A 27,485-nucleotide genomic window follows, 5' to 3' on the forward strand; every position below is an offset into this window, starting at 1 on the left:
TTCTAAGAGCAGAAGCGACTGATCATCCATAATCCATAGTGTCCGTGTCATAACATTTGTAAAAATCCATATATGGGAAAATGTACAAAGCAATATAATAAAGAAAGACGCTATAAAAAGGACTTCACAATTCTCTAAATCATAATCAGAAATTGATATTGAACAGCTGTAGGATGCCGGGTGTATGGAATCATTTCTGATTAGGATTTAGAGAATTGTGAAGTCATTTTTATAGCGTCTCTTTCTTTATTATATTGCTTTGTACATTTTCCTATATATGGATTTTTACAAATGTTATGACACGGACACTATGGATTATGGATGATCAGTCGCTTCTGCTCTTAGAAAAATTAAACTTTTTATTAGACGTCAATTTTGATGGTGGCTCCTCCCACTGCGGGGTGTATAAATGCACTGGATTGTCTGTTTTATAAGCTTGACAAAGGCTGCACGGAGCAGCTGAAACGTTGTACCTTTTTTCACTGATGGGTGAATACATTTATTTCATTTGATGCGACCTTTGGAGTGCGGCCTCTTTTTCCATTTTTGTCTACATTTGGGGATTTACAAGTCGGATCCCTGGAGGCCTGCACCCCGATACCCTGCAGTGCTGCCTCTTTTTCCATTTTAGGCTTATCTTATCAGACTCTGTAGGCTGGGGCCCTGTATCTAATCCTATCATGTGGCATTCTGTCTGCTGGGGCCCTGTATCTAATCCTATCATATGGTATTCTGTCTGCTGGGGCCCTGTATCTAATCCTATCATGTGGCATTCTATCTGCTGGGGCCCTGTATCTAATCCTATCATGTGGTATTCTATCTGCTGGGGCCCTGTATCTAATCCTATCATGTGGCATTCTATCTGCTGGGGCCCTGTATCTAATCCTATCATGTGGGATTCTGTTTGCTGGGGCCCTGTATCTAATCCTATCATGTGGTATTCTATCTGCTGGGGCCCTGTATCTAATCCTATCATGTGGCATTCTATCTGCTGGGGCCCTGTATCTATTCCGATCATGTGGGATTCTGTCTGCTGGGGCCCTGTATCTAATCCTATCATGTGGCATTCTATCTGCTGGGGCCCTGTATCTATTCCTATCATGTGGGATTCTGTCTGCTGGGGCCCTGTATCTAATCCTATCGTGTGGTATTCTGTCTGCTGGGGCCCTGTATCTAATCCTATCATGTGGGATTCTGTCTGCTGGGGCCCTGTATCTAATCCTATTATGTGGCATTCTATCTGCTGGGGCCCTGTATCTAATCCTATCATGTGGCATTCTATCTGCTGGGGCCCTGTATCTAATCCGATCATGTGGTATTCTATCTGCTGGGGCCCTGTATCTAATCCTATCATGTGGCATTCTATCTGCTGGGGCCCTGTATCTAATCCTATCATGTGGCACTGTCTGTTGGGGCCCTGTATCTAATCCTATCATGTGTGATACGGTCTGTTGGGGCCCTGTATCTGTTCAGACATAGTAGGGCAGCATTCCAGCCGCCACCAATCAGACATTCATGGTATATAACTTGGAAATCGAATGTAAAACTGCTGATATACGGCGTAGATGAAGCTTCACAACACTCCGCGATCGTCACCCAGAAAACGCGCCAAAGTCATCTGTTCTTTATTGAATATTCTGTGCACACAAACATTTCTTATTTCAGTAAAAGCACAATATACCCCCGTTATATCATAGCAGCAAATAGCGCCTCACTCTTATTTAAATTATAGCCGCGGTGCTGGATTTATTTACAGTTTTTTTTTTTAGTACAGCAAAAAAATAATAATAATAATTCAAAAGAAAATTATGGAGATATTACGGCAATTTCTCATGTTAAATCCTCTATGGGCTATAGTCTGTACTAGACGCCTCTGTAGAAGGTTTTGTTATATACACCATACGAGGGAAGAGAACTCACGACATTGCTTTATATTAACCATCAGATGACAGGGAGATAGTAAGAAGAGAATAAGGAAGGGGGAGGGGGGCAACAATAAAAAGTTTACATCATCTCTTGCTTTGTAAGTACAAAAAAACCTGCAATGTCGGAGGTCACAGGAAGGTCCTTGGGACGCAGAATTACAACAAGACTTCAACCCTGGCGCGCTCCAGATTATGCTCAGGATTATACTTGCTGGTGGTGTCTATGCGGATCGGCTTTACCAAAAATTCAGGATGATCCTCTGTAATAAATGGGAATAGGGGAAAAACTCCCCGAGCTTTCTTCAAATGCACTAAAAACCTAAGAGGAAACCAAACGTCAATGGAAGGAGCCCCCGTGTTCAGAAGAAGATCTGCTTGGCGTCTCCTGGACTCTGCTCCATAGGGCAATACGGGCACTTTAATCTGCAGAAAAGAGACAGCTCATCAACACAGTGACATGTGTAAGTGTACGAGCGCTGCACCCCCTTCAAAACAGCTGATAAGTGGGGGGGTCCCGGGAGTCGGACTCCGACCCATCAGCTACTGATGACCTATCCGGAAGATAGGCCATCCATTTTTAGGGACTGTAAAACCCCTTTAAATTTTAGAATGAATTATGAAAAATGCCAGTAATACGGCCCATGAATGCGGAGGCCACTTTAGTGCGGCGGGGACTGGCGGAACATCTGCGCTGGATCGGCAGTGGCTTGAAGAGGGGAGTGGTGTTTTCTGTTTATTATGTTATTTTATAACATTTGTTTTTTCTTTAACAACCCCTTTAAATCCTTGTATGATAAAAAGTTCTTCAACTTTCGAATATACTTTTGCTATTTTTAAAAACTCTGCTTGCTGGATGGAAATAGAGGGTTTGGTATAATTGTAGCCAGTCTAGACAATCCTCTGGTGAGATAAACGCATCAGCAGCGGCACAGATCTCTCTCCGGTCATGATAATTTGTTACAATGTATCAGTCTGGAGTTCAAGATGTTTAGGTCATAGATGATGGTCTAGACTGGATACAATTGTAACAAACTCTCAGGTCGGAAAATTACACTTAGGCCTTATGCACACGACCGCATTGGTTTTGTAGGCCGCAAAATGACAGGTCTGTTGCGGTCCACTGGAGCTTCCACAAGAATTTTGCCAGTAGTGTGAGCCCACAAATCCGGACAGTAAAATGACATGCCCTGAGTACTTGCGGTCTGGATTCGTGGCCCCTGCACTGATCCGTGAAAATGAATGGGTCCGCAATTTATCTGCAAAAATGTGGATGAATTGTGGATGCAAATGCGCGGTCGTGTGCAAGAGGCCTTAACCAATAAGATCTGAGGCAGAACGTAACGCCGTGCAGCACATTATTGGGGTAGATTATTATAATAACACATGTCTGGGGTCAGATACTTACTTACTACCATTAAACATTTTATTTAATGCATCTCTGGATATTATATGTCCACAAACGAGCTTCATGGGAGGATTATTTTCTGTCGTTTGCTGACGAAGGATCGGGCAGGCGAATATTGAATGGTACCAGCACTTTTTACCCAGGTCCACTTCGATCTGAGACGACATGGAGAACAGAACATAAATACGAAGTGTGAGTCAGGCAGAAAAGACAACCCATATTATACAGCATGGGTAAGAAAAACGACCTACACTCAGCGGATTGTTATGGATTTCAGTAAAGGAAACTCAAAAATGCGGAGGGGGGGGGTGTGCAAGGAAAAACAGGCAGAAACCAATTTTTCCCATTTTGTGTGGAGATTCCCTTTAAGACCCCTCGCCTCTCCGGACACGTCTGTTTTAGTAAAGACTTGCATTCGCCATAAAACAATAATGCTGGAGCATCTTTTTTAAGAACTTTCCATTGTAATGTTCCTCAGTTATTCCTCCTGGAAAAAGGGGATGTACATCAGACCCCCTATTAGGGAATATGAACAACACATGGGGACCCTTTGTGCGGAGAATATAAACTTCCCTCCCTAATAAAGGATTATTGTTGGCGGTTCTCATCATGAGACCACCCCCTTAATAGAGCGTTACTGCACATGTATGGCCGCTGCTCCACCGAGAATAAAGATCCAGTGCACGTGTTCTAGAGATTGGTGGGGTAGGAGTTTCAGGACCCCCCCCCCAATTTACACTTTTCATGGCATACCTGGTAGATCGTTTAGTGGCAAAACATTCTTAGAGTGAAGTGAGAGTAGCCGGACAAGGAGACATTCACCAACTATTGAGAGGATCTTCCTAGACCCGGCCGCCCGTACGTGACACATAGTGAGGAGATCTACTCACCGGTAACTCGTCCTTCTGATTCCACACTCCAGTGCACTGTCGCTGTTCAATCACCGCCTTTATGTTAATCAATGCTGGAAGGGCCACACACCCTGCAGAAAAGCTACAAAACAACACATGGTATACATATGTATACAGCACTTATATAACGAACTAAACTCAGGACCCCAGTGCCGCACCGCGGACCCCTGAACCACCAGACTTTAGTCTCATCCGCACACTAGCCACAGATAGGATAATAGTAGCAATATCTTTATTTTTTTCATAAAATGTAACTAAACTTTTATAAAAAACTCTTGACATGTTATAGTGACATGTTAGAAGTTTTGATAAGTGGGGGTCCGAGCACCGAGACACCCACCGATCGCTAAAACAAAACAGCAGAAGTGCTCGGGTGAGTGATGAGCCGCTTTGTTTCTGATCGGCTTTCGGACTCAGACTTTCTATTAAGCACGTCCCCCACTCCGAGGAAAGCCGATCAGAAACTAAGCGGCACACGGCTCCCCCGAGCTCTTATGCCGCTTCGTTTTAACAGTTGGTGGTGAACTCAGTGCTCGGACCCCACCGATCAAAATTCTGAAATGTCAAAAGTTTTTAAACGTTTAGTTACACTTTAAAGAAACGGTCAGTCATGTATATATATAGGTGCACTATATGGTGTCCAAGTAATGTTATATAAAGACTGAGCAGCATCCAATAGCCATGATCGCTGCCCCCAGATCCACTTCTCATATCTCCTCTAGTAGTAAGGGGAGGAGGGCACAAGATGGCAGTAACAGGAACACATGTATCAGCAATGTTATATGGTGGGTGGAAAATATGAGGTCACAGACTAGTCATCATTATCTTGCTATGGCTCTGTTCACATCTGAGTTGTTCATTTCTATTGCTCTGCCCCGTCATAGGAGCAGAGCAACGAAAATGACATCAGTAACCGACACCGACGGACCCCATTGACTATGACGGAGCCTCCAACACATAAGGTTAGTGCACAGGCAATAGGGCACGCTGAGGTGCAGGTCAGAGAGTTTCGTTTTCATACACACTATGCAAATGACGTTTCCTAAAATTCCATTCACTTCCGTGTATCATCCGGCAGCTGTTCTGACTGAGTCCCAATGACGTTTCATCCATAGTAACATAAGATCCCGCAGCAGCCATTGGATGACGTTACGTCACTGAATCCTAGTTCCTCGAATAAACCTTTAAAGCAGATTATTGTATTAAAGGGGTTTTCCCATGAGGGACATTTATGACATATCCGCAGGATATGTCATAAGTGTCAGATAGATGCGGGTTCCACCTCGGAGACCCGCACCCATCTCTAGAATGGGGCCCCCTAAACCCCGTTCTAGCTTTTTGTGCTCACGCTGCCCCCCAGCCACTTCCTGGTTACATGGTCGGGAGTTACGGAAGCAGCGTGGAATGCGAGCTACGCCGTTTCCATAACTACCATTCAGTTCTATATAAGGTACAGAAACAGCATAGCTCAGCGACTTACGCTGTTTCTGGAACTCCCGACTATATAGTCAGGAAGTGGCCGCATGAGCAGAGCGGTTTAGGGGGCCCCGTTCTAGAGATAGGTACGGGTCCCAGAGGTGGGGCCCGCATCTATGTGACATACCCTGTGGATATGCCATACATGTCCCTGATGGGAAAACCCCTCTAATTTCTCATCTGCAGTAGTCATTCAATCGGATTTCCATTCCTTACACACACTAGCGCCAATTTCTTAGCACGCCATAAAGGAGATTTTCCAGGAATAACCATTGATGGCCCTTCCATGTTGTTCCAGACCCAGTGCTGCATTTGTACGCGCAGCTGTGCCGCGCACCGCAGCTCCGCTCCATTGATACATATTCCTGGAAAAATCCTTTAAAATCAGTATGTTTTAGGAGGGTAAAAAAAAATAATTCCATAAACACAGAATAAAGCATCGTCCTACAGACCCAGGGTCCTCACCTAACACTGAGAGGAGACTCAACAGACAGACCCAGCAGGGCGCAGGCATCCCGGGTGAAGATGTCGCAGATGTCTGCCCATTGGTTTGCATCCAGCAGATGAACATAGGGAGAGTTCTCTATACCCTGCCGCAGGTACACAAGGCTTCCCATGAGAACTTGGATATCTGGGATATGAAAGAAGAGAAAGCTGAATACAGCGCTCCACCTGCTCACTTACCGCTCGCCACGTACAGGACACTCACCTTTCTGATGATTTAAAGCAAAAGGCTGGAAGTTTTTGGCATATTGCAGTGCCTCCCTCTGGTTGGCTGCTCCCCCCATCAGTAGACTAATGAAGTATAATCTGTGAAGCTTGAACTCCAACGAGCTGTTCTGGGCCATCAGCATTTCCCTGTTTGACACTGCCCATCTGAGGAAAAAAAAAAGAATGAATTTTCACGGCAGTAAACGGTATTAAAGAGATACACACCTAAATTACATTTGACAAACATCGGACTAAATGGGTTGTCCGGCTTAATCATTGTATAATGAACTTCTGAATCTATGTTAAGTCGTATGAGAAGGTTTGGATTTAAACAAAAATGTTTCCACTTACTGACCGCAAGTAGAGATTTAGAAAATGGTGAGGAATCGCAACACAAAGTTTATTAGAAAGTTGCAAAACTTTTCTTTAGAGAACAATTTAAGCGACAATCAATGCGAGTCACTTTAACTGTCAGGGATGAAGAGTTATATTCCGCCCTCACAACACTCGCCTCCGCCCCCTAGTGTTAATTAGTGCATTAGTGTTTAATTTCTATCAATTTTTATTTATGCAGGGAGAAAAAAAAAAAAACATACAAAAAAAAATAAAAAATTTTTTTTTGGTTGTATTTTATTGTACTTTTTGGTTTGTGTTTTAATCCCAAATGGTAATTTATTGTTTAACTTTAAAGGGATTGTCCAGGTTGGAGGCTGTTTTTTATACGGATTACCTGTCCACAGGATAGGTCATCAGTATATGATCGTGGAGGTCCCATCCGGACCAATCAACTGTTCCAGCTTCCTCCGGGCAGAAGCTATGCAGTGGTCGGATCAGAAGCAGAAGGCTCTGACCACTGTCTAGCGGCCGTGCTGGGTTAAGATAGCCCCCCAACCTGGACAACCCCTTTAACGTCCGGGCATATATCTATATAGCAGTACATTAGCCGGTGTACTGATAGCACACAGGCAGATGTTAGGCCATACGTAAATATGCCCTAAAACAGGGAATATGGTCAGACAGCCCTGGGGTCCTTCAATAGACCGTGAGCTGTCTGCCCATATATGGTATGTGCCCAGATCGCGTGTCACAGGGAATCTCTGTCCCCCTCAGTCTTTCCTTTTTATGCCACCATCAGCATTAATTGTGGCATATAAAAGGTTAAACTACGGAGATCAGAGGTTTCAGCCTGGCCGCGGTCAGGAAACGACATTACCCATCCGATATTGATCAGATTTAAACATATTAAAGGGGAGAAAACACATTTCTGATTTTAATATTTCATTTTAGATGACTGATGTATCGATATTGTACATTTACACGGTCGTCCTTACAACTAAAAAAAATAGGACATAAGTCTCACAAGTTTTATTCAGATTTCTCGGACTATACCGTCATGTAATACTCACTCTAAAGCTGGTCGGAGAACTCGGACCTTTAATGCCTCTAATATCCTGTTGAGCTCCACAAACGGTTCCTTTTGACTCGGGTCTATGGAGAGTCCGGCTTCCTACAGAACACAAAGCAAACAAAACTGAGCCTAGATACATTGTAACAGAAAGAGGCTGCGAGTACAATCCAGCAGTAACAACAGAGGAGCGCACAGGGCTTCACGTGTCATTCCAGGCAAAGGTCACCCGAGGACTTAGCCCGGGACACTAGCCGATGGATTCTTCATTACATACAAGAACGATTCTGCTGCTGCTCTGAGAAGTCGTGACATGTTCATAGGCGTATATAGCATCAGTAACTATTATAAATGTAATACACACATAAGAGTTCTACAGTTACACTCAGCGCGCCCATCACTATTCTGATCATCAGTACATAATAAAAGGGAAACCGTCACAAGTTTTTAGACCCCCTAAACCACCCCCATGCCATTATACTGGATGGTAATAATATAATAAAGATGCCCTGTATAAGAAAATAAACTTATAACATAGCGTGTATGTAAATGACCATTCAAGAGTCATCTGGGCGGTGCCGCTATCCTGAAGAGCCATGCAGTCCGGTCCCTAAATACGCTCTTCCTGGCTTGACCGACGTACGACAGGCCGTGATACGTCTTTACGCCTCATGCACACGACCGTGTGTGCCGCCCAAGTCCCGTCTGTGATCCGAGGAAAGATAGGACATGTTCTATCTTTCCTCGGACCATTTTTCACGGACCCGTTTCACCCGCTAAAGTGAATGGGTCCGTAAAGACGAGCAGGTGCCACTCAGATGCCGTCAAAAATGGCCCGAGTGGCACAAAGGTCGTGTGCAAGAGACCTTAGAAGCCGGCTCCTGCGGGACGTCAATGAAGCCAGGAAGGGCGTGTTTAGGGATGACTCTTCAGAACAGTGGCACCGCCCAGATGACTCTCGAGCGGTCATTTACACACACACTATGTTAGAAGCTTATTTTCTACATTATGCAGCATTGGGCAGATTATTCAGGGTCATCTTTAAGTCACTATTACCATCCAGTATAACAGCATGGGGGCGGTTTAGAGGTCTAAAACATCATGACAGGTTCCCTTAAAAAAATTGCTATGTACAGACACCAAGTCAGCAAGGAATGCTGGGAGATTTCAGCTCTGAACTGTGAAGGCAGCTCTGGACTGTAATACAGGCTGTAACTCAGGATAGGTCGTTACACAACTTTTTTGCAGATTTATCCTGTTTCCTGCAGTCGTCTTCAATGTATTAACTCTATATTCTACGAGAATGTCCACTCTTTTACTGCAGAATGAGATGTCGGTCGGCCTTTGGCAGCAGCTACCTGGCACAACTCCTCAGCCACATCCAGCATCCCCTGCCTGAAGAAGTGCTCCACCATTACTTCATTGAGCATGCGTTGGCTGTCCGCCTGCCAGCACCCGTCAATGCCAACACTGCTGATATCTGCATCAAAATTCTGGAAACAAGAATGAGAAAACATTGTATGTAAGAAATATATCCAGCAAAACCCAATAACCAAGTCTTCCTCCACGAGCCCAACAGCTCGGTTATGTAAACATAAGACAGTGCGCTTCTTCATGGCATGACCCCTCTTCTCCACGGTGCTCAGGGCAGCCGAATAGGACTGTCATACCCCACCCCCATCTCATTCTTTATTATACAAAACAGAGTCACACGGCCGTTATCCTGGGTCATAATACCCAGCAACATCATTTTCTATTATAGAACTGTTCTCGGATGCCCGCAGTGAGGCCATAGATGCGGCAATGCTCATTGAAGATCCACTACAACACTTCCCTATAGGAAATGCTCATCCGGTACCTCCTGGTTCATGAGCAGAATGCCAGAACTATACTGAAGACTGACACAGGTAGAGCTGGAGAGGGAACAAGAACCTAATTCTGCATAACAATGTATACGCCACTCAGTGCCTGTAAATAGCTGGGTGACAACCCATATGGGCACTAGGGATGCATCGAAACTTCCATACGGTTTAGATGCCGTGCACCCTGAAATGGTTCGATACCGTTATTTCATGTATTTCAATACTAAGCTGTACGGTCGCACAGATCAGTATTGTAACACATGAATGTAGTGAGAGCGGGGTTGCGGCTGCGTGATACATGCGTGATACAGCCACTGCCCCGCTCCGGAGTCCTGACAAGTGCGCATGCGGTCAGCGCGATGTGATGCGGCCAGCGCTGCACTAATTTGCGGCGGCACTGAAGACAGAACATGTCGGGCGCACCGCAAAACACCCCCATGGTCTGTCTTCAGTGCCTGCGCTGTCACTCGTTAGTGTAGCTCCGGCTGCATCACCTCATGCTGACCGCGTGCGCAGTTATGGTCAGGAGCGGGGCAATGACTGTATTACCTCTCATCTCCGCCGCTATTTCCCTGAATGTTGCGATCAAAGCTGACCGCAGCCTTCAGTGGAAAATGAGAATGGGGGATGCCCCCTGTGACGCGATTGAGGGACAAACCATATATGGGCAGAAAGCACAGGGTCCATTTAAGGACCCCATGGCTATCTGACCATATTTCCTGTTGTTAAGGCATACTTAGGTATGTCCTAACAACTGCTTATGTACTATCAATATAAGATATATGCCAGTACATTAACCCCTTCCCCCTGCTTGCATTCTGGGCCCTAACGACCAAGCCATTTTTTACGTTTTTCCATCGTCACATTCGAAGAGCTATAACTTTTTTATTTTTGCGTCGACATCGCTGTTTAAGGTCTTGTTTTTTGCGGGCCAAGTTGTATTTTTTAATAGCACCATTTTGGGGTACATATAATTTGATTAACTTTTATTAACTTTTTTTGCGGGGGATAGAAGAAAACCTGATATTTCGCCACTTTTTTGCGTCCTAAATATACGCCGTTTACCGTGTGGTATAAATAACACAATAACTTTATTCAGCTGGTTATTACGATTGCAACTATACCAAATTTGTATGTTTTACTACTTACATAGTAAAAACTAATTTTTTTTCAAAATTATTTGTTTTTGTGTCTCCATATTTGAAGAGCCGTAACGGTTTTATTGTTCCGGCGATGCGGTTGTGAGGGTTTTTTTTTTGCGGGACGACTTGTAGTTTTTATTGGTACCATTTTAGAGTAGATGCGACTTTTTGATCACTTTTTTTTTTTTAAGTCAGGATTCACAGAAAACAGCAATTTTTCCATTGTTTTTCTTTTAATTTTATTTTTTACGGCGTTCACCGTGCGGGTTAAATAATGTAATAGCTTTATAGTCGGGGTCGTTACGGACGCGGCTTTTTCGCTTTATGGTGTTTTTTTTTTTAATAGTAAAGCAGTTTGTAAGGGGAAAAAGTGGGTTTTTAATTTTATTTTTATTAACTTTATTCAACTTTTTTTTTACTTTTTTACTAGTCCCATTAGGGGACTTTACTATGCGATTATCCAATCGCATTTATAATACACTGCAATACTTCTGTATTGCAGTGTATTACTGCCTGTCCGTGTAAAACGGACAGGCATCTGCTAGGACATGCCTCTGGCATTCACTATAGGCAGACCTGGGGGCCTTTATTAGGCCCCCGGCTGCCATCAGAGACACAGACACTTGGTGATCTTATGGCCGGGTGTCAGTGGGATGAGAGGGTGCTCCCTCCCTCTCTCCAAAACAACTCAGATGCGGCACCCTATATTGAGCGCCGCATCTGAGGGGTTAAACGGGTGAGATCGATACTAATATCGATCTCACCCGTTCGTGACGCCCCCAGCCCTCAGATACATCTGGCAGCTGAGAGCGGGGAGATTTAACGGCTCCCTGCTTTTTATTTATTCTGATGCAGCGCCATGAAAAGGCTTATGCATCAGAATAAAGCCCATTAATGACCGCCGCGAAAAGGCTTATTGGCCGTCATTAAGGGGTTAAAGTTTAAAAAGAAAAACAAAGTGAAGTTAAATAAAAATAAAAAAAATACACATACACATTCGGTATTGGCGCGGCCGTAATAACCTGCACAACAAATTGTTGTCACTTATGATTGAGAAACATGATGGGGTTAATTACTATTAATGTGAGGCACATTCAAAATCATCCCACCTCGCGCCTCATCAGAAAATGTCATTTATTACTGTTGGCAAAGTATCGTTTTGGTATTGAAAATCGCAATACTACAAAGGATCGGTATAGAAGTCCAAGTTCTGGTATCGTGACATCCCTAATGGGCACGAACAGCTGCTATTGGCATTGGTCACCGGTGTACGAGTCACCTTAGAAGCTGCTGGATAAAATATTAAAAAAGGCAGGACGACTCAGACATAGTTTTATTATTTTAGGGGTGAAAGTTTTACATTGTGACGTAACCTCAATATTGGCGCTATGAGGGGATAACCTTAACAGCGAACAATTCCCTTTATAAGGCTAGATTCACACGAGCGCGAGGAAACTCGGACATGAAAAATAGGACATTGTTCACGTCCGAGCTGATCCCGTTTTCACGAATCCTCAGACTTGAGGGATCCATAAAAACGGAACATAATCGGACGTGTTCTATTTATAAACGGACCCTTCACACGGTCTGATGAAACAACGGCTGTGTGAACGGCCCCATTGACTAACATGCGTTCGCGTGACGGCTGTTTTTACGTTGGTGTGAATAAGGTCTAACACTGCAGCCCTGCCCGCTGTATAAATACATACTCATCTGCATTCAGGCACAACTCGTTCTGCGTATGCAGCAGCACTATGAACCCAAGAGCTGCACCCACTAACAGGTTTCTTTATGGCACCCTATAAATACACTTACTGTAAGTGGCTCGTCCGTGTGACATATGGGGAGGAGGAGGGGAGCGTCATCATTGCTCTCACATCTGTACACAAAGCCTTGGACCCTCTCCGCTGTATATACTGTACCTTATCTATGGCCTTCCCCACCCTGGACACGCTGCTGTGGATATCCTTGTGGTCGGAGGCCAGTTTCTGCACCGTGTCCTTTATCCGTTTACAGCACTGGGTCAACACCAGAGACAACGTCCCCGATAACTCTCCATCTTGTTCTACTGGGGAGAAGGAGGCGAAAGTCATTCATACATAACGCAGCTGGTGTTCGGGTGTAATACAGATTATTCAGTGCAGTGAAAAAACTATTTGCCCCTCCCCCGATTTCATCCATTTTTGGTAATTTGTCACTTTTAAATTATTTCCGATGATCCAACTAATTTGAATAGAAGATAAAGAGAGCACGAGCAATCAAAAGACGCAGATTTTATAGGAGAAGTCCGTTTATGGAGGGCAAAGATTTAAAAACGATATAACCCATGTGAAAAAGTAATCGCCCTCGTAAACCTAATAACTGGTGGTGTCGCCCCCGGGCAGGAACAACGACAATCAAACATTTGCAATAACTTGCGAGAAGTCTCTTAAATCGCTGTGGAGGAATTTCGGCGCACTCTTTGCAGATTAGTTTTTATTCAGGTACATTGGAGGGTCTGAGCATGAACCGCCGGTTTAGGGTCTTACCACAACATCTCAATGGGATTCAAGTTAGAACTTTGACTCGGCCACTCCAAACCTTTACTCTGTTTCTTTAGAGCCGTTCCCAGGTGGACCTGCTTGTGTGTATATATATATATATATATATATTGGCGGATGTCGGGAAAGGGTTAAAAACAGCATTTTGTGTTTACTTGGACTATCTTGTTCGAATATTAAAAGTATGATGATCTGAAACCCTGCAGTGTGACAAATATGACAACATAAAAGAAACTGGGAAGGGGGCAAATACTTTCCCCAGCACGGTCTGGATTGATATGTACGTGGTGCGGCACTGTGGAGGGGATGGGTAATATGGGAACCAGACAGACCCCACCAGGAGTCACTCGTAAGCTGGGTATAGACAGACATCTAAAATTTATCAAAAATAAATAAAAAATAATGAATGCACATAAAAGGAAACCTGTAAGGGAAACGGAGCTCTAGACTCTGACACTGGGGTGGAGCTAAACTGCTGACTGTTTCCAAGGGCAACCATACCAATTTTGAAAACGGCTATGGATTAGACGCTGTTCATATCAGCACTGTGGCAGAAAATAGCAATTAGACCTACCGGTAATTGTATTTCCAGGAATCCATCATGACAGCACTACAGGAGGTTGCCCTATTGACCTCTGTAGGGACAGGAAGACAGAGAGGTTAAAAGGCCCCTCCCACCACCCACTTGCCAGTGTTTTTCAATAAGGGAGGGAATGTAATGGTGCTGTCATGATGGATTCCTGGAAATACAATTACCGGTAGGTCTAATTGCTATTTTCCAGTACATCCCTCATGACAGCACTGCAGGAGCAATACCAGATTATAATGCTCAAGGCGGGACTACGGATTGAAGGACTTTCCGTCCAAAACTTAAATCCGTATCGGACAGAACATCGAACCTATAATGTTTGCAAAACGTATGATGGTTTGACCAAGTGGCAGCTCTGCAGATTTGGTCCATAGAGGCTTCTCTTCTTTCTGCCCAGGATGCCGAAACTGCCCTCGTTGAATGGGCTCTGATGCCTTGTGGGGCACATAGTCCTTGGGACTTGTAGGCTTCTTGTATGGTAGTTTTTACCCATCTCGCTAGAGAGCCTTTTGAGGCTTTCTTTCCTCTATTCTTTCCCCCAAATAGGACAAATAGATTTTTATCTTGTCTCCAGGAGGAGGTTCTATCCAGATACTGAAGAATTGTTCGCCTGACATCCAGGCAATGGAATTTTTCTTCTTGTTGGTTTTTTGGATCTGGATAAAAGGAAGGTAGAATTATTTGTTGTTCTCGATGGAAAGCAGTAGATACCTTTGGAATAAAGGAAGGATCCAGCTTTAGGATGATCTTATTCTCTTGTACTTTTAGGTACGGTTCTATGACTGACAGAGATTGGATTTCTCCAATCCTTCTTGCTGAAGTAATAGCGACTAAGAATGCAGTTTTTAGAGTTAAAAAGTGCATACTAATTGTGTCGAGCGGCTCAAAGGGGGGCTCACAAAGAGTCGTTAACACTACATTCAAATCCCAGGTAGGAACTTTAGGGAAGGTTTCAGTTTAGAGACCGCTTGAGTGAATCTTCTGATCCACCGATGTTCAGCCAGGGGAGTATTAAAAAAAAATAATTCCTAAGGCGGGATTCACACGACCGGGTCGTTCCCGAGCCCGAGTGTCGGCCGGTAAAATCGGCCATTTTGCCCGGCCGGTTTGCATAAAGTTATGCATCCGTGCCGGGCCGGGTAGCTCCGGACAGTGACATTAGCGGCAGCTCCTGAAGGGGAATCCCCATGTGTTCGGGGATTCCGCTTCAGGAGTTTCCCCTGATGTCACTGCCCAGATATGGACAGAGACATCAAGCGCTCTGTCCAGGAGCGGAATCCCCGAAAACACGGGGATTCCGCTCCTTCAAGGAGCTAAAGTGGGGCTAGCACATAGCAGAGCGGGGAGATACCTCCCCGCTCTGCTATAGTGGCGTCGCTACAGTAGTAGCAGCCGCAGCAGCTGCTGCTACTACTACTAGCGGCGCCATCGAAGGTGTCGCCGAGCCAGGGTGCTTTTAACAAGCAGGGGAAGGGAGCCAGCGCAGCGCTCCCTCCACCTGCTGTACACCCCGGCCCTGCAACAGTGTACAGCGATGCCATTCGTCAGAATGGCATCAACTCCTCCTCCTCACATGCACTCTGCGCTGTGAGGAGGAGGAGATAGAGCGCAAGCGCCGGGAAACCCGGCCATCACTCGGAACACATTCCGGTGATGGCCGTGTAATACCCGGCCCCATAGACTTCTATGGGAGCCGGGCGGCCGGGTGTCCGGGCAAAGATAGAGCATGTCCTATTTTTTGACGGCCGGATTTTCCGGCCGTCAAAAAATCGGTCGTGTGAATAGCCCCATTAGGGGTCTATTATTCCTAATGCAGCCGGGTGCCGGCCGATTTATGAACGGCCGGCACCCGGCCGGGAAACCCTGCCGTGTGAATGAGGCCTAAGGCTGAAATCTGTACTTTTAAGGTACTGGGGCTAAGCCCTTTTTTGAATCCCGATTGTAAAAAATCTAGGATTTTCGCAATGTTGGGAGAAAAGGGGTCTGGTCCTGGATCTCCATACCAGGAACAGAATTTCTTCCAAATTTATTGATAGATTTTTGAGGTAACTTCTTTATGACTTGATAAGATAGTTGAAATTACCTCGTCTGGCAGACCGTGGTTCCTCAAGATCTGCCTTTCAGGATCCAGGCTGACAATTTCAGAGTTTCTATTCCCTGAAAGAATAAGGGATCCTGGGAGAGAAGATTCTCCCTGACTGGGAGCATGATAGGGTCTTCCAATGCTAGGTATTTTACGATTGGAAACCAACTTCTTTTTGGCCAATAGGGAAGAATAATGATGAGCTTTATCAAATCTTCCTGGATTTTTCTTAATACCATTGGTATTAGAGGAAACGGAGGAAAGGCATAGGCCCGATCCATGCCCCAGGGTTGGGACAATGCATCTACTCCCAATGGGTTGTCTCTGAGATTTAGGGAGAAGAATGTCTCTACCTGGGAGTTTTTCCTCGTGGCAAACAGGTCTATTTGTGGATAACCCCAACTTCGGGTTAAGGACAGAAAGACTTCCCTGTTTAGGGACCATTCTCCAGGGTCTACTTTTTCCCGACTCAGGAAATATGCTGATAGGTTCTCTGAGCCTTTTAGGTGGACTGCAGCGACTGATAGGACATTTTCTTCTGCCCAACTGAAAATTTGTGTAGAGAGGGCCTGAAGAAGCGTGTGTCTTGTTCCCCCTTGATGGCGAAGAAAGGACACCGCTGTCGTGTTGTCCAATAAAATTCTTATATGCTTCCCTTTTATGATGGGTGTAGCTCTTATAAGTGTCTCCCATACGGCTTTTAGTTCTCTGAAGTTTGAGGACATCATCTTCATTTGAACAGGCCATGTGCCCTGAAAGTGCTGGTCTTGGATTACCGACCCCCGGCCGTGTTTGCTGGCATCTGTGGTAATCACTACATAAGGAAAGGTTCTCCAGGGACTCCCTTGTCTATGTTGTTTGTTCAGAGCCACCACAGGAGGGATGATTTCAGTGTCTCGGAAATTTGAATTCAGGGAGTTCTGTTTTCGATCCCACTGGGACAAGATCAGATTCTGTAAGGGTCTGGAGTGAAATTGACTCCATGGAATAGATTGGATGCAAGACATCATCATTCCCAACATCCGCATACATTCCCTTATGGAACAGGCGTCTTTCCCCCAAAATTTCCTTACTTCTGCCAATAGGAGTATTTGTTTCTCTCTTGGGAGGAAGGAATGTTGAAGGGAGGAGTCTAGCAGTACTCCTAAGAAGACCTTCTGTTTTTGGGGAGGAAGACTCGACTTCTGAAAGTTGATTATCCATCCCAATTCCTGTAGTAGGGAAAGAACCTGTGACCGATGACTGTCTAAGATAGACGGAGTATCTGCCGTCAACAAGAAGTCGTCTAGATATGGGATAATTACTATACCCTGACATCTTACGAATGCCATGATCTCTGCCATAACTTTTGTAAAAATTCTGGGGGCGGAGGAAATGCCGAAAGGGAGGCAGACGAACTGGAAGTGGTGAATGGAAGGACCGTCCTGAATTGCGAATCTGAGGAATCTCTGGTACGCGGGGTGGATAGGAACGTGATAATACGCATCCTTTAAAATCGATCGTACACATTGATGCCTCTTCCCTTATTAGAGGAATAGTCGATCTGATAAGACTCCATCTTGAATTTTCGATATATCACCCATTTGTTTAGGACCTTCAAGTTGATTATTGTCCTGTAGGAACCGTTTGGTTTTTTGACTAAGAAGATTTTTGAATAGTGGCCTTTGCATATTTCGTTGTGGGGAACTGGAGAAATGGCTCTCAATTTGAGTAGTTTCTGGACGTCCTGGATAAGGATCTGATGAAGGTCTTTTGCTTGGTACTGGGTTATTAGAAATTTCTCTGGAGGAAAATTCTATTTTGTACCCTTCTTCTATGATCTTTAGAACCCAGGGGATCTGGGTTATTCTCGACCATTTGGGATAAAATTGAAGGAGTCTTCCTCCTACGCTCTTGGCGTCATTGCTTTGAGGGCTGGAATGAATTATTTGGGTTAAGGAGATATCCTCTACCCCTTTTTCGTTTGGGGTAACTCCAGCGACCGGACTTCCCTTTCCCGCTGTAGTTCTGTAAGGTAGGATCCCTCTGTTGGCAAAACCTCCCAAACTGAGGGGGTTTTTTGGTTTCTCTTCAGGAAACCCCTTTTTTCTATCTGCTGCATTCTCCAGCATGTTATCGAGGAGAGGACCGAACATCAGAGACCCTGTAAACGGGATAAAACACAATTTGTTCTTGGACTTCGTATCTCCTGACCACATTTTGAGCCATAATGCTCTTCTAGCAGCATTCGAGAGAGCCCCATTCCTGGCAGCAAATCTAATAGATTCCGCTGAAGCGTCTACCAAGAATCCGGTTGCCATTTTTAGTAAGGGTAGAGATTCTAATAGATCTTGTCGTGATGTCTTCATTATCAAATGGGTCTCCAGCTGGTTTAACCATATAAACATTGCTCTTGCTACTGATGTGGCCGCGATATTAGTCGAGATCAAAGCAGAGGAAGATTCCCACGCTCTTTTCAGTAGCCCGTCTGCCTTTCTATCCATGGCGTCCTTCAACTGAGAGGAATCTTCAAATGGGATTGCGTTTTTTTTTTAGCAACCCTAGCTACTGGGACATCTACTTTTGGGATCTCATCCCAAGGTTTAGTGTCTTCTGGATCAAAGAGAAGTCTGTTTTTAAAATCTCTTGAAATGAAGAGCCTTTTTTCCGAATCTTCCCATTCAGTTGTCAACATTCTTTTGAGGTTTTCGTTTACCGGAAAAACCTTTGTTTTCTTTTCCATTAGACCTCCAAACATCTCATCCTGGATGGTATGTGGTTGGTCTTCTTCAAGAATATCCATGGTTTCCCGTATTGCCTGAATTAAGGTATCAGACATCTCGGAAGAGAAAAAATATTTTTTTTCTCTTGAGTGGAAGAAGTTGAAGGCAAGAGTTCCTCTCCTTCTTCTAACTCACTCTCCGATAGGTAATAACACTCCTGCTCCGAGTCAGACCCCTGAGAGGGGGGACAATATTTTTGATCCACTTCCATCCGTGGTCTTTTTGCCCGGGAGTGGGAGGGAATTTCTTGAGGAGGGGCGAGGGAGGCTACTGACTGACTCACTTCTTCACAAATCATAGCCCTAAGTTCGGACATGAACGTTGGTTGTTCCTCCTTTAGTATTTTTGCAATACAATCCTGACACAATTGTTTCCTATGTGACTCTGGCAATTTTTTTGCACAAGTCGCACATTTTTTAACCTTCTTTTTATCAGTTTGTCTCGGAGAGGAATCTTTATCCTAGAGAAAACAGAAGGTAGGTAAAGTATGGTGTACATACATAAGGAGTCATAACCCTTACCCCAAGGGTGAGACTCACGTGACCCTGGGACATATCTGGAGTTCCATCAGGACGAGGAAGTTCCATACCGCGACAGGTAACAGGCAATGCAATATGCAATACACGAAAATAATCCAAGTTAGAGTTATCAGCTCTAACTACATACCTGTGCGTGTCCCTTTAAATGCGGTCGTTTTGAATTTCCCGCCTTCCAAGATGGCCGCGGACCGGAAGTAGCCCGACGTCATTTCCGGTCGGTTATTCGTCTCTCCTTGTAGTGCAGCCGCCATAGCCGGCGACTGAGGCTTGCTATGCGGCGCAGCGAGGATCCCTGCCGGTGCGTCCACGTCTATGGAGCTGCCGGTCCCCGCCTGGTCCGCGGCCAGGCCGAAGCCTGCTTGGGAATCCCCAGCCCCCACACACTACCCGAACCCTGCCTAGGATTCCTCCAGTAGGTGTCTCAGGGTGGGAGCTAAGGGACCCCTCGTTCGATGGGTGTTAGCCTGGGCTTTAGGGGGAAGAAAAGGGGGGAGTGCACGGACCCCCCGATCTTGCCCCCTGCCCGAGTTTCTTTTCCTGCACAATACAGGAGCGACGTCTCTGCTCCTGACCCTGTGGGGACAGGAAGAACACTGGCAAGGGGTGGTGGGAGGGGCCTTTTAACCTCTCTGTCTTCCTGTCCCTACAGAGGTCAATAGGGCAACCTCCTGTAGTGCTGTCATGAGGGATGTACTGGAAAACTGCACTAAAAACGCACAATGTTACATAGTTACATAGTTACATAGTTAGTACGGCTGAAAAAAGACACATGTCCATCAAGTTCAACCAAGGGAAGGGAAAAGGGAAGGAAAAATTTCTACACATAGGAGCTAATATTTTTTTGTTCTAGGAAAATATCTAACCCTTTTTTAAAGCCATCTACTGTCCCTGCTGTGACGGCTCCTGCGGTGACTATTCCATAGATTCACAGTTCTCACTGTAAAGAAGCCTTGTCGCCTCTGCAGCTTGAACCTTTTTTTCTCCAGACGGAGGGAGTGCCCCCTTGTTTTTTGAGGGGGTTTTACAAGGAACAGGATTTGACCATATTTTTTGTATGTGCCATTAATATATTTATATAAGTTAATCATGTCCCCCCTTAGTCGTCTTTTTTCAAGGCTAAATAGGTTTAATTCTTTCAATCTTTCCTCATAACTTAAATTCTCCATGCCCCTAATTAGCTTCGTTGCTCTTCTTTGTATTTTTTCCAACTCCAGGGCATCCTTTCTATGAACTGGAGCCCAGAACTGGACTGCATATTCTAGATGAGGCCTCACTAATGCTTTGTAAAGTGGTAATATTACATCCCTGTCCCGCGAGTCCATGCCTCTTTTAATACACGACAATATCCTGCTGGCCTTTGAAGCAGCTGATTGACACTGCATGCTGTTATTGAGTTTATGATTTACAAGTACACCCAGATCCTTCTCAACAAGTGAATCCGCCAGTGTAGCGCCCCCTAGGACATATGATGCATGCAGGTTGTTGGTACCCAGATGCATAACTTTACATTTATCTACATTAAACTTCATCTGCCAAGTGGACGCCCAAACACTTAGTTTGTTTAAATCTGCCTGTAATTCATGAACATCTTCCATAGTCTGAACTATATTGCATAGCTTGGTGTCATCTGCAAAAATAGAAATAGTGCTATTAATCCCTTCCTCTATATCATTAATAAATAAGTTGAATAATAGTGGTCCCAGCACTGAACCCTGGGGTACACCACTTATAACCGGTGACCATTCAGAGTAGGAATCATTGACCACAACTCTCTGGATACGGTCCTTGAGCCAATTCTCAATCCAATTACAAACTATATTTTCTAAACCTATAGTCCGTAATTTACCCATTAGGCGTCTATGGGGGACAGTGTCAAATGCCTTTGCAAAGTCCAAAAACACTAAATCCACAGCGGCCCCTCTGTCTAGACTTCTGCTCACCTCTTCATAAAAACAGATTAGGTTAGTTTGACAACTTCTGTCCTTAGTAAAACCGTGCTGGCTGTCACTTATAATGCTATTTATTGTCACATAATCCTGTATATAGTCCCTCAATAGCCCCTCAAACATTTTCCCCACGATGGATGTTAAGCTTACTGGTCTATAATTACCCGGGGAAGACATAGAGCCCTTTTTGAAAATAGGCACCACATTTGCCCTGCGCCAGTCCCTTGGCACTATACCAGTCACTAGAGATTCTCTGAATATTATGAAAAGGGGGACAGAAATAACTGGACTAAGCTCTTTAAGAACTCTAGGGTGTAACCCATCTGGTCCCGGGGCCTTGTGCACATTTATTTTATTTAATTTAGCTTGGACCATCTCTACATTCATCCAATTCAGTATATCAACTGATATATTAACAGCACTGGCACCGGCTACATCAGCTGCTCCTTCTTCAGTTGTATATACAGAGCTAAAGAACCCATTTAGTAACTCTGCCTTCTCTTGATCCCCTGTGATCAACTCCCCATTACCATTATCTAGGGGTCCCACATGTTCAGACCTGGGCTTTTTTGCATTTATATGCTTGAAGAATTTTTTGGGATTTGTTTTACTATCCTTGGCCACCTGCCTTTCATTTTGTATTTTTGCTAATTTTATTACATTTTTACAGATTTTATTAAGCTCCTTATATTTTACAAAGGCTACAGCTGTACCCTCAGATTTGTATTTTTTAAATGCCCTTTTTTTGTCATGTATTGCCCCTTTCACAGAAGGTGTAAGCCATGTGGGGTTTAATTTGAGTCGTTTATACTTGTTACCTGTAGGAATAAATTTTGCACTATAATAACTCAAAGTAGATTTGAAAATCTCCCATTTATCATCTGTTCCATTATTTGACATTAGTTCTTCCCAGTCTATATCCTGAATTGCAGCCCTCATCCTGGGGAAATTGGCTTTCTTAAAATTAAATGTTTTTGCCCTCCCAGCCTGTGTTTGTTTTTTACAGTATAGGTAAAATGTAACTATATTATGATCACTGTTACCGAGGTTTTCATGAACATTGACATTCCCAACAAGATCTGCATTATTAGAAATGACCAGATCCAACAGAGCTTCACCTCTAGTCGGGTCTTCCACAAACTGGCCCATAAAATTTTCCTGCAACAGGTTGAGGAAATGTCTCCCCTTTGCAGTTGAAGCCGAACCATGACACCAATTAATATCCCGGAAATTAAAATCTCCCATTATCACTACAGTACCCGCCTGTGCAGCCCGCTCCATCTGTTTATATAGCTGAACTTCCATCTCCTCAGTTATATTGGGGGGTCTATAGATTACACCAAAAGTAATTTTTTCAGTGTTTACCTCCCTTTCTAGTTCCACACACAAGGTTTCAACCTCCTCACAGTATTCACCCACTATTGTCTCTTTCACACTCGCCTTCATATCACTTCTCACATACATACATACACCACCACCTTCATATCACTTCTCACATACAGACATACACCACCACCTTTCCTATTTGTCCTGTCTTTCCGAAAAAGTGTAAAACCCTGTAGATTTACAGCCCAGTCATGTTTCAGCAACACCAACTATATCTATATTTTCTTCCAGTATCAAGGCCTCCAGCTCCCCCATTTTGCTTGCTAGACTTCTGGCATTTGTGAACATACACTTTAACTTGCCTGTCAGTTTTTCACTTTTATTATCAGAAATGTGATTTGACATTAATCGGGCCTTTTTATTTACACTGATGTTTTGTAACGAAAGGATCTCCTTATCCGGTTGTCTAGTCCTCTCCCCACATTCTGTTTCTCCCCCCACCAATATAGTCTGACCCCTCTCTAACCTGGCTACCCCTTTTTTTTCTACATTGACCTCCCTCCTCAGCCCTAGTTTAAATACTCCGCCACCCCAGCTAGAATTCTCTCCCCCAGCACAGCGGACCCCCTTCCATTTAGGTGCAAATCATCTGCAGAATACAGTTTGTACCCCAATGAAAAGTCAGCCCAGTGCTCTAGGCTTGTAAAACCGCATGCGTTTAATAAATAGCTGCAGTTAAACTCAGCGACTTCTATGCAGTTTTAATTACAATTAAAAATTAACAGTTTAAAAAAAAAAACAAAAGTGTTGGAAAGAACATGCTCTCGTTTTAAAAACCGCACGGAGCATAAATGCATCGTATGAACTCATCAGTGCAATTACTTTGAAAACGCAAAAAAACGTGACAGAAAAACACGTTAAAACCGCATGGCGCAGGCGGGTTTCCGAAAATCAATATAAAACCAGCAAAGCCAAGAAATCATAAAGAAAATGGAACAAAGATTTAAAGTGTCACCTCTCCGGACAGGTCTGTCTATGGGCTTATTCAGACGAACGTGTAATACGTCCGTGCAACACGCGTGATTTTCACACGCCTCGCACGGACCTATGTTAGTCTATGGGGCCGTGCAGACAGTCAGTGATTTTTGAGCAGCGTGTGTCCGCTGCGTAAAACTCACGACATGTCCTGTATTCGAGCATTTTTCGCGCAGCACGCACTTTTTGAAGTCAATGGGTGCGTGAAAATCACGCGCACCACACGGAAGCACTTCGCGTGATTCGCACAACAGCAGTAAAGTATGAATGAAAACATACAGAGTGTCATAATGATGGCGGCTGCGCAAAAATCACGCAGCCACGCATCATATGCTGATGACACACGAAGCTGCTAAGTGCCTTTTGCGCACCCAAAACGCTGCGTTTTTTGGGTGCGCAAAACGCACACGCTCGTGTGAATCCGGCCTTAGACTGACATTGTCCAATCAGTGCTCAGTCCATGTAGTGACACACCCCTATGACCAGGCGAATGGTAACACCCACGCAGTTGTCAATTTATTAATAAATTTCTAGGAGGAATAACAGAGGAACAGAACAACCCAGAGTTCTAAGAAAAGATTCTCCAGAATTGTTATTTTAAGGGGGAATACAAGTGTTTACTAAAAAAAAGACGTGTCAGGAGAGGGGACAGGTCGTCTTTAAACAAGATCCTGATGAAAGTGGAGCGACAGAGGTGACATTTAGTCTACAATTTAACTTCTCATCTGATTTAGAGACCAATAGATGCTCGATGTGCGGGAACGATGGATCCTCCTGATTGAGGGATCACAATAGGAACGTTATATTAGCCAATTCCTGGGAGCTGAATGCACATATTACAGGTGGGGGGGGGGGGGGGGGGCTTCACTTTAACATGGACTTGAGCTCGCTCTTATGCTTTAAATATCCCAGACTCCTTTGCTTCAATGATCTCAATTCTATTCTACGGAGCATTAAATACATACAAACCCTACATTCGGTGCCCTCGTAAACAGTCCTAATAATACAGGGGAGCCGGGTCACCCACATTGTAAGAACGAGGCCGCCTGCTGGTATCTATACTGGTTTACAAGTCTGGATTTTTAGAGGTTTCCGTAGGAGGACATGAATTGTATAGGTCCGTGTGCCGTCCGTTGTCTTAACGGACAGCACAACGTTACTCTGAATAAGGCCTAACAATTTTTGTTTTTACGGGTGCTTTATAGTTAGATATCACAGATACAGATTTACAGCTGCTTTAGACTATTGTTTTCTACTCCCAGATAAAAATTCATGCGTGGACTTCTCAATCATACATAATTATTTCAGCATGGACTGGGATAAGCGGCTGCCAGACGTCTGACTGAAGCTGCTTATCTTCCACAGGGAACTAAACTGGCCAGGGTAAAATCCGCAGTCGTTACGAAGAGAAGATACCTTGGGGTGGGGCTGGGCACGCGGAAGGAGCGCGCTGGCTATTGTGCCTAGTCATTTGATGCTGGCCTGCTTTCTGCGGACGTTCTGCCACCAGGGGTTCCTGAATTGCTCTTCAGAATTTTGGCCATTTCTGCTCTAGGGTCATCAACAAATGTCCACGACGGAATAAATTTCACACGAAGAGAGGAGTTCCGGGATAATGACCTTTAATTGTATTTACATTCGGCACGGGGACAAGTACAACCTATTGTCCTGTCCAGGTCACCCGAGAATTATGGGCCGAAAGACAATGGACTATGCAAAGAATTGTTGAGTCTTATCCAAAAATAAAAACCGAAGGAAATACAAGAGCCTAAAAATAGCTCATGTATGAGGAGCGGAGGACAGACTACCCCTCCTGTATTTACACGTCTGGGGGAGGATCTGGAGCACAAATCTAGAATAACAATCCCGACTAACGTTTCACACACAGGTCCGTTATTTTCAGCAATACCCCGACAATCCACGCTCCAGTGTTATGCGCTGTTCACATTACACTTGTGATGTCCGTTCAGCGTGTACACCAGGAAAGCAACTAATAACGTACATGCTACATATGTACATAGGCTCCATTGGCCCCATAGAGGTCTTTTGGCCTCTGTCAGCTATATATACGGCAGTTTACATTTATTTGATTTTTTTAACCCCTTCCCTCTATGGCCACTTTTGACCTTCCTGACAGAGCCGCATGTTTCACTTTGTGGTAATAACATCGGAATGCTTTTACCTATCCAAGCGATTCCGAGAATGTTTTCTCGTGACACATTGGACTTTATGTTACTGGCAAAATTTGCTCGATATGTTCAGTATTTAATTGTGAAAAACACCAAAATGTAGCGAAAAATTGCAAAAATTAGCATTTTTCTCAACTTAAATGTATCTGCTGGTAAGACAGGCAGTTATACCACACAAAATTTTTGCTAATTAACATCCCCATATGTCTACATTAGATTGGCATAGTTTTTTGAACATCCTTTTATTCTTCTAGGACGTTACAAGGCTTAGAACTTTAGCAGCAATTTCTCACATTTTCAAGAAAATTTCAAAAGGCGATTTTTACAGGGGCCAGTTCAGTTGTGATGTGGCTTTGAGGGCCTTATATATTAGAAACCCCCAAAAAGTCACCCCATTTTAAAAACTTCACCCCTCAAAGTATTCAAAACAGCATTTAGAAAATTTCTTAACCCTTTAGACTTTTCACAGGAATTAAAGCAAAGTAGAGGTGAAATGTACAAATTTCATATTTTTTTTGCAGAAATTTTTGATCCAATTTTTTTTATAACACAGAAGGTTTTACCAGAGAAACGCAACTCAATATTTATTGCCCAGGTTCTGCAGTTTTAGGAAATATCCCACATGTGGCCATAGTGTCCTAATGGACTGAAGCACCCGCCTCAGAAGCAAAGGAGCATCCAGTGGATTTTGGGGCCTTATTTTTATTACAATATATTTTAGGCACCATGTCAGGTTTGCAGGGCTCTTGCGGTGCCAAAACAGTGGAAATGCACCAAAAGTGACCCCATTTGGGAAACTACACACCTCAAGGAAGTGATCGAGGTGTAGTGAGCATTTTGACCTCACAGGTTTTTTACAGAAATTATTGGAAGTAGGCCGTGAAAATTAATATCTAAATTTTTTCAAAGAAAATGTAGGTTTAGCATTTTTTTTTTCTAATTTCCACGAGGACTAAAGGAGAAAAAGCACCACAAAATTTGTAAAGCAATTTCTCCCGAGTAAAACAATACCCCACATGTGGTAATAAACGGCTGTTTGGATACACGGCGGGGCTTAGAAGGGATGGAGCGCCGTTTGGCTTTTGGAGTTCACATTTAGCAGGAATGGTTTGCAGAGGCCTTGTCACATTTACAAAGCCCCTGAGGGGACAAAACAGTGGAAACCCCCCACAAGTGACCCCATTTTGGAAACTACACCCATTGAGGAAATTATCTAGGGGTATAGTGAGCGTTTTGACCCCACAGGTTTTTTGCAGAAATTATTGGAAGTAGGCCCTGAAAATAAAAATCTACATTTTTCAAAGAAAATGTAGGTTTAGCAAATTTTTTCTCATTTCCACAAGGACTAAAGGGGAAAAAGCACCGCAACATTTGTAAAGCAATTTCTCCTGAGTAAAATACCCCACATGTGGTAATAAACGGCTGTTTGGACACACGGCGAGGCTGAGAAGGGAAAGAACACCATTTGGCTTTTGGAGATCACATTAAGCAGGAATGGTTTGCGGCGGCCATGTCACATTTGCAAAGCCAGAGGGGACAAAACAATGAAAATGCCCAAAAAGTGATTCCATTTAGGAAACTACACCCCTTGAGGAATTCATCTAGGGGTGTAGTGAGCATTTAGACCCCACAGATGTTT

General features: G+C 44.1%; 1 protein-coding gene across 2 annotated transcripts in view; it reads right to left on the bottom strand.

Annotated features, from left to right (window-relative positions):
* Window positions 1-1,609: 1,609 nt before the first annotated feature.
* The window catches only part of RMND5A (required for meiotic nuclear division 5 homolog A), a 33,755-nt gene continuing 7,879 nt past the window's right edge, over window positions 1,610-27,485 (bottom strand). Inside the window, exons 2-9 of one of the 2 annotated variants that reach the window (XM_075856433.1) lie at window positions 12,760-12,905; window positions 9,192-9,326; window positions 7,835-7,935; window positions 6,427-6,593; window positions 6,183-6,348; window positions 4,221-4,323; window positions 3,331-3,485; window positions 1,610-2,348 (exon numbers count right to left, since the gene is read on the bottom strand). In XM_075856433.1, coding sequence (XP_075712548.1) covers window positions 2,285-2,348; window positions 3,331-3,485; window positions 4,221-4,323; window positions 6,183-6,348; window positions 6,427-6,593; window positions 7,835-7,935; window positions 9,192-9,326; window positions 12,760-12,905 — 1,037 coding nt within the window. In that variant the 3' untranslated portion in view covers window positions 1,610-2,284. The remainder of the gene's footprint in view (window positions 2,349-3,330; window positions 3,486-4,220; window positions 4,324-6,182; window positions 6,349-6,426; window positions 6,594-7,834; window positions 7,936-9,191; window positions 9,327-12,759; window positions 12,906-27,485) is intronic. The other variant, XM_075856441.1, reaches the window with a different exon arrangement.

Source organism: Rhinoderma darwinii, chromosome 1 (assembly GCF_050947455.1).
Source record: "Rhinoderma darwinii isolate aRhiDar2 chromosome 1, aRhiDar2.hap1, whole genome shotgun sequence".
In the NCBI taxonomy this organism is placed as follows: Eukaryota; Metazoa; Chordata; class Amphibia; order Anura; family Rhinodermatidae; genus Rhinoderma; species Rhinoderma darwinii.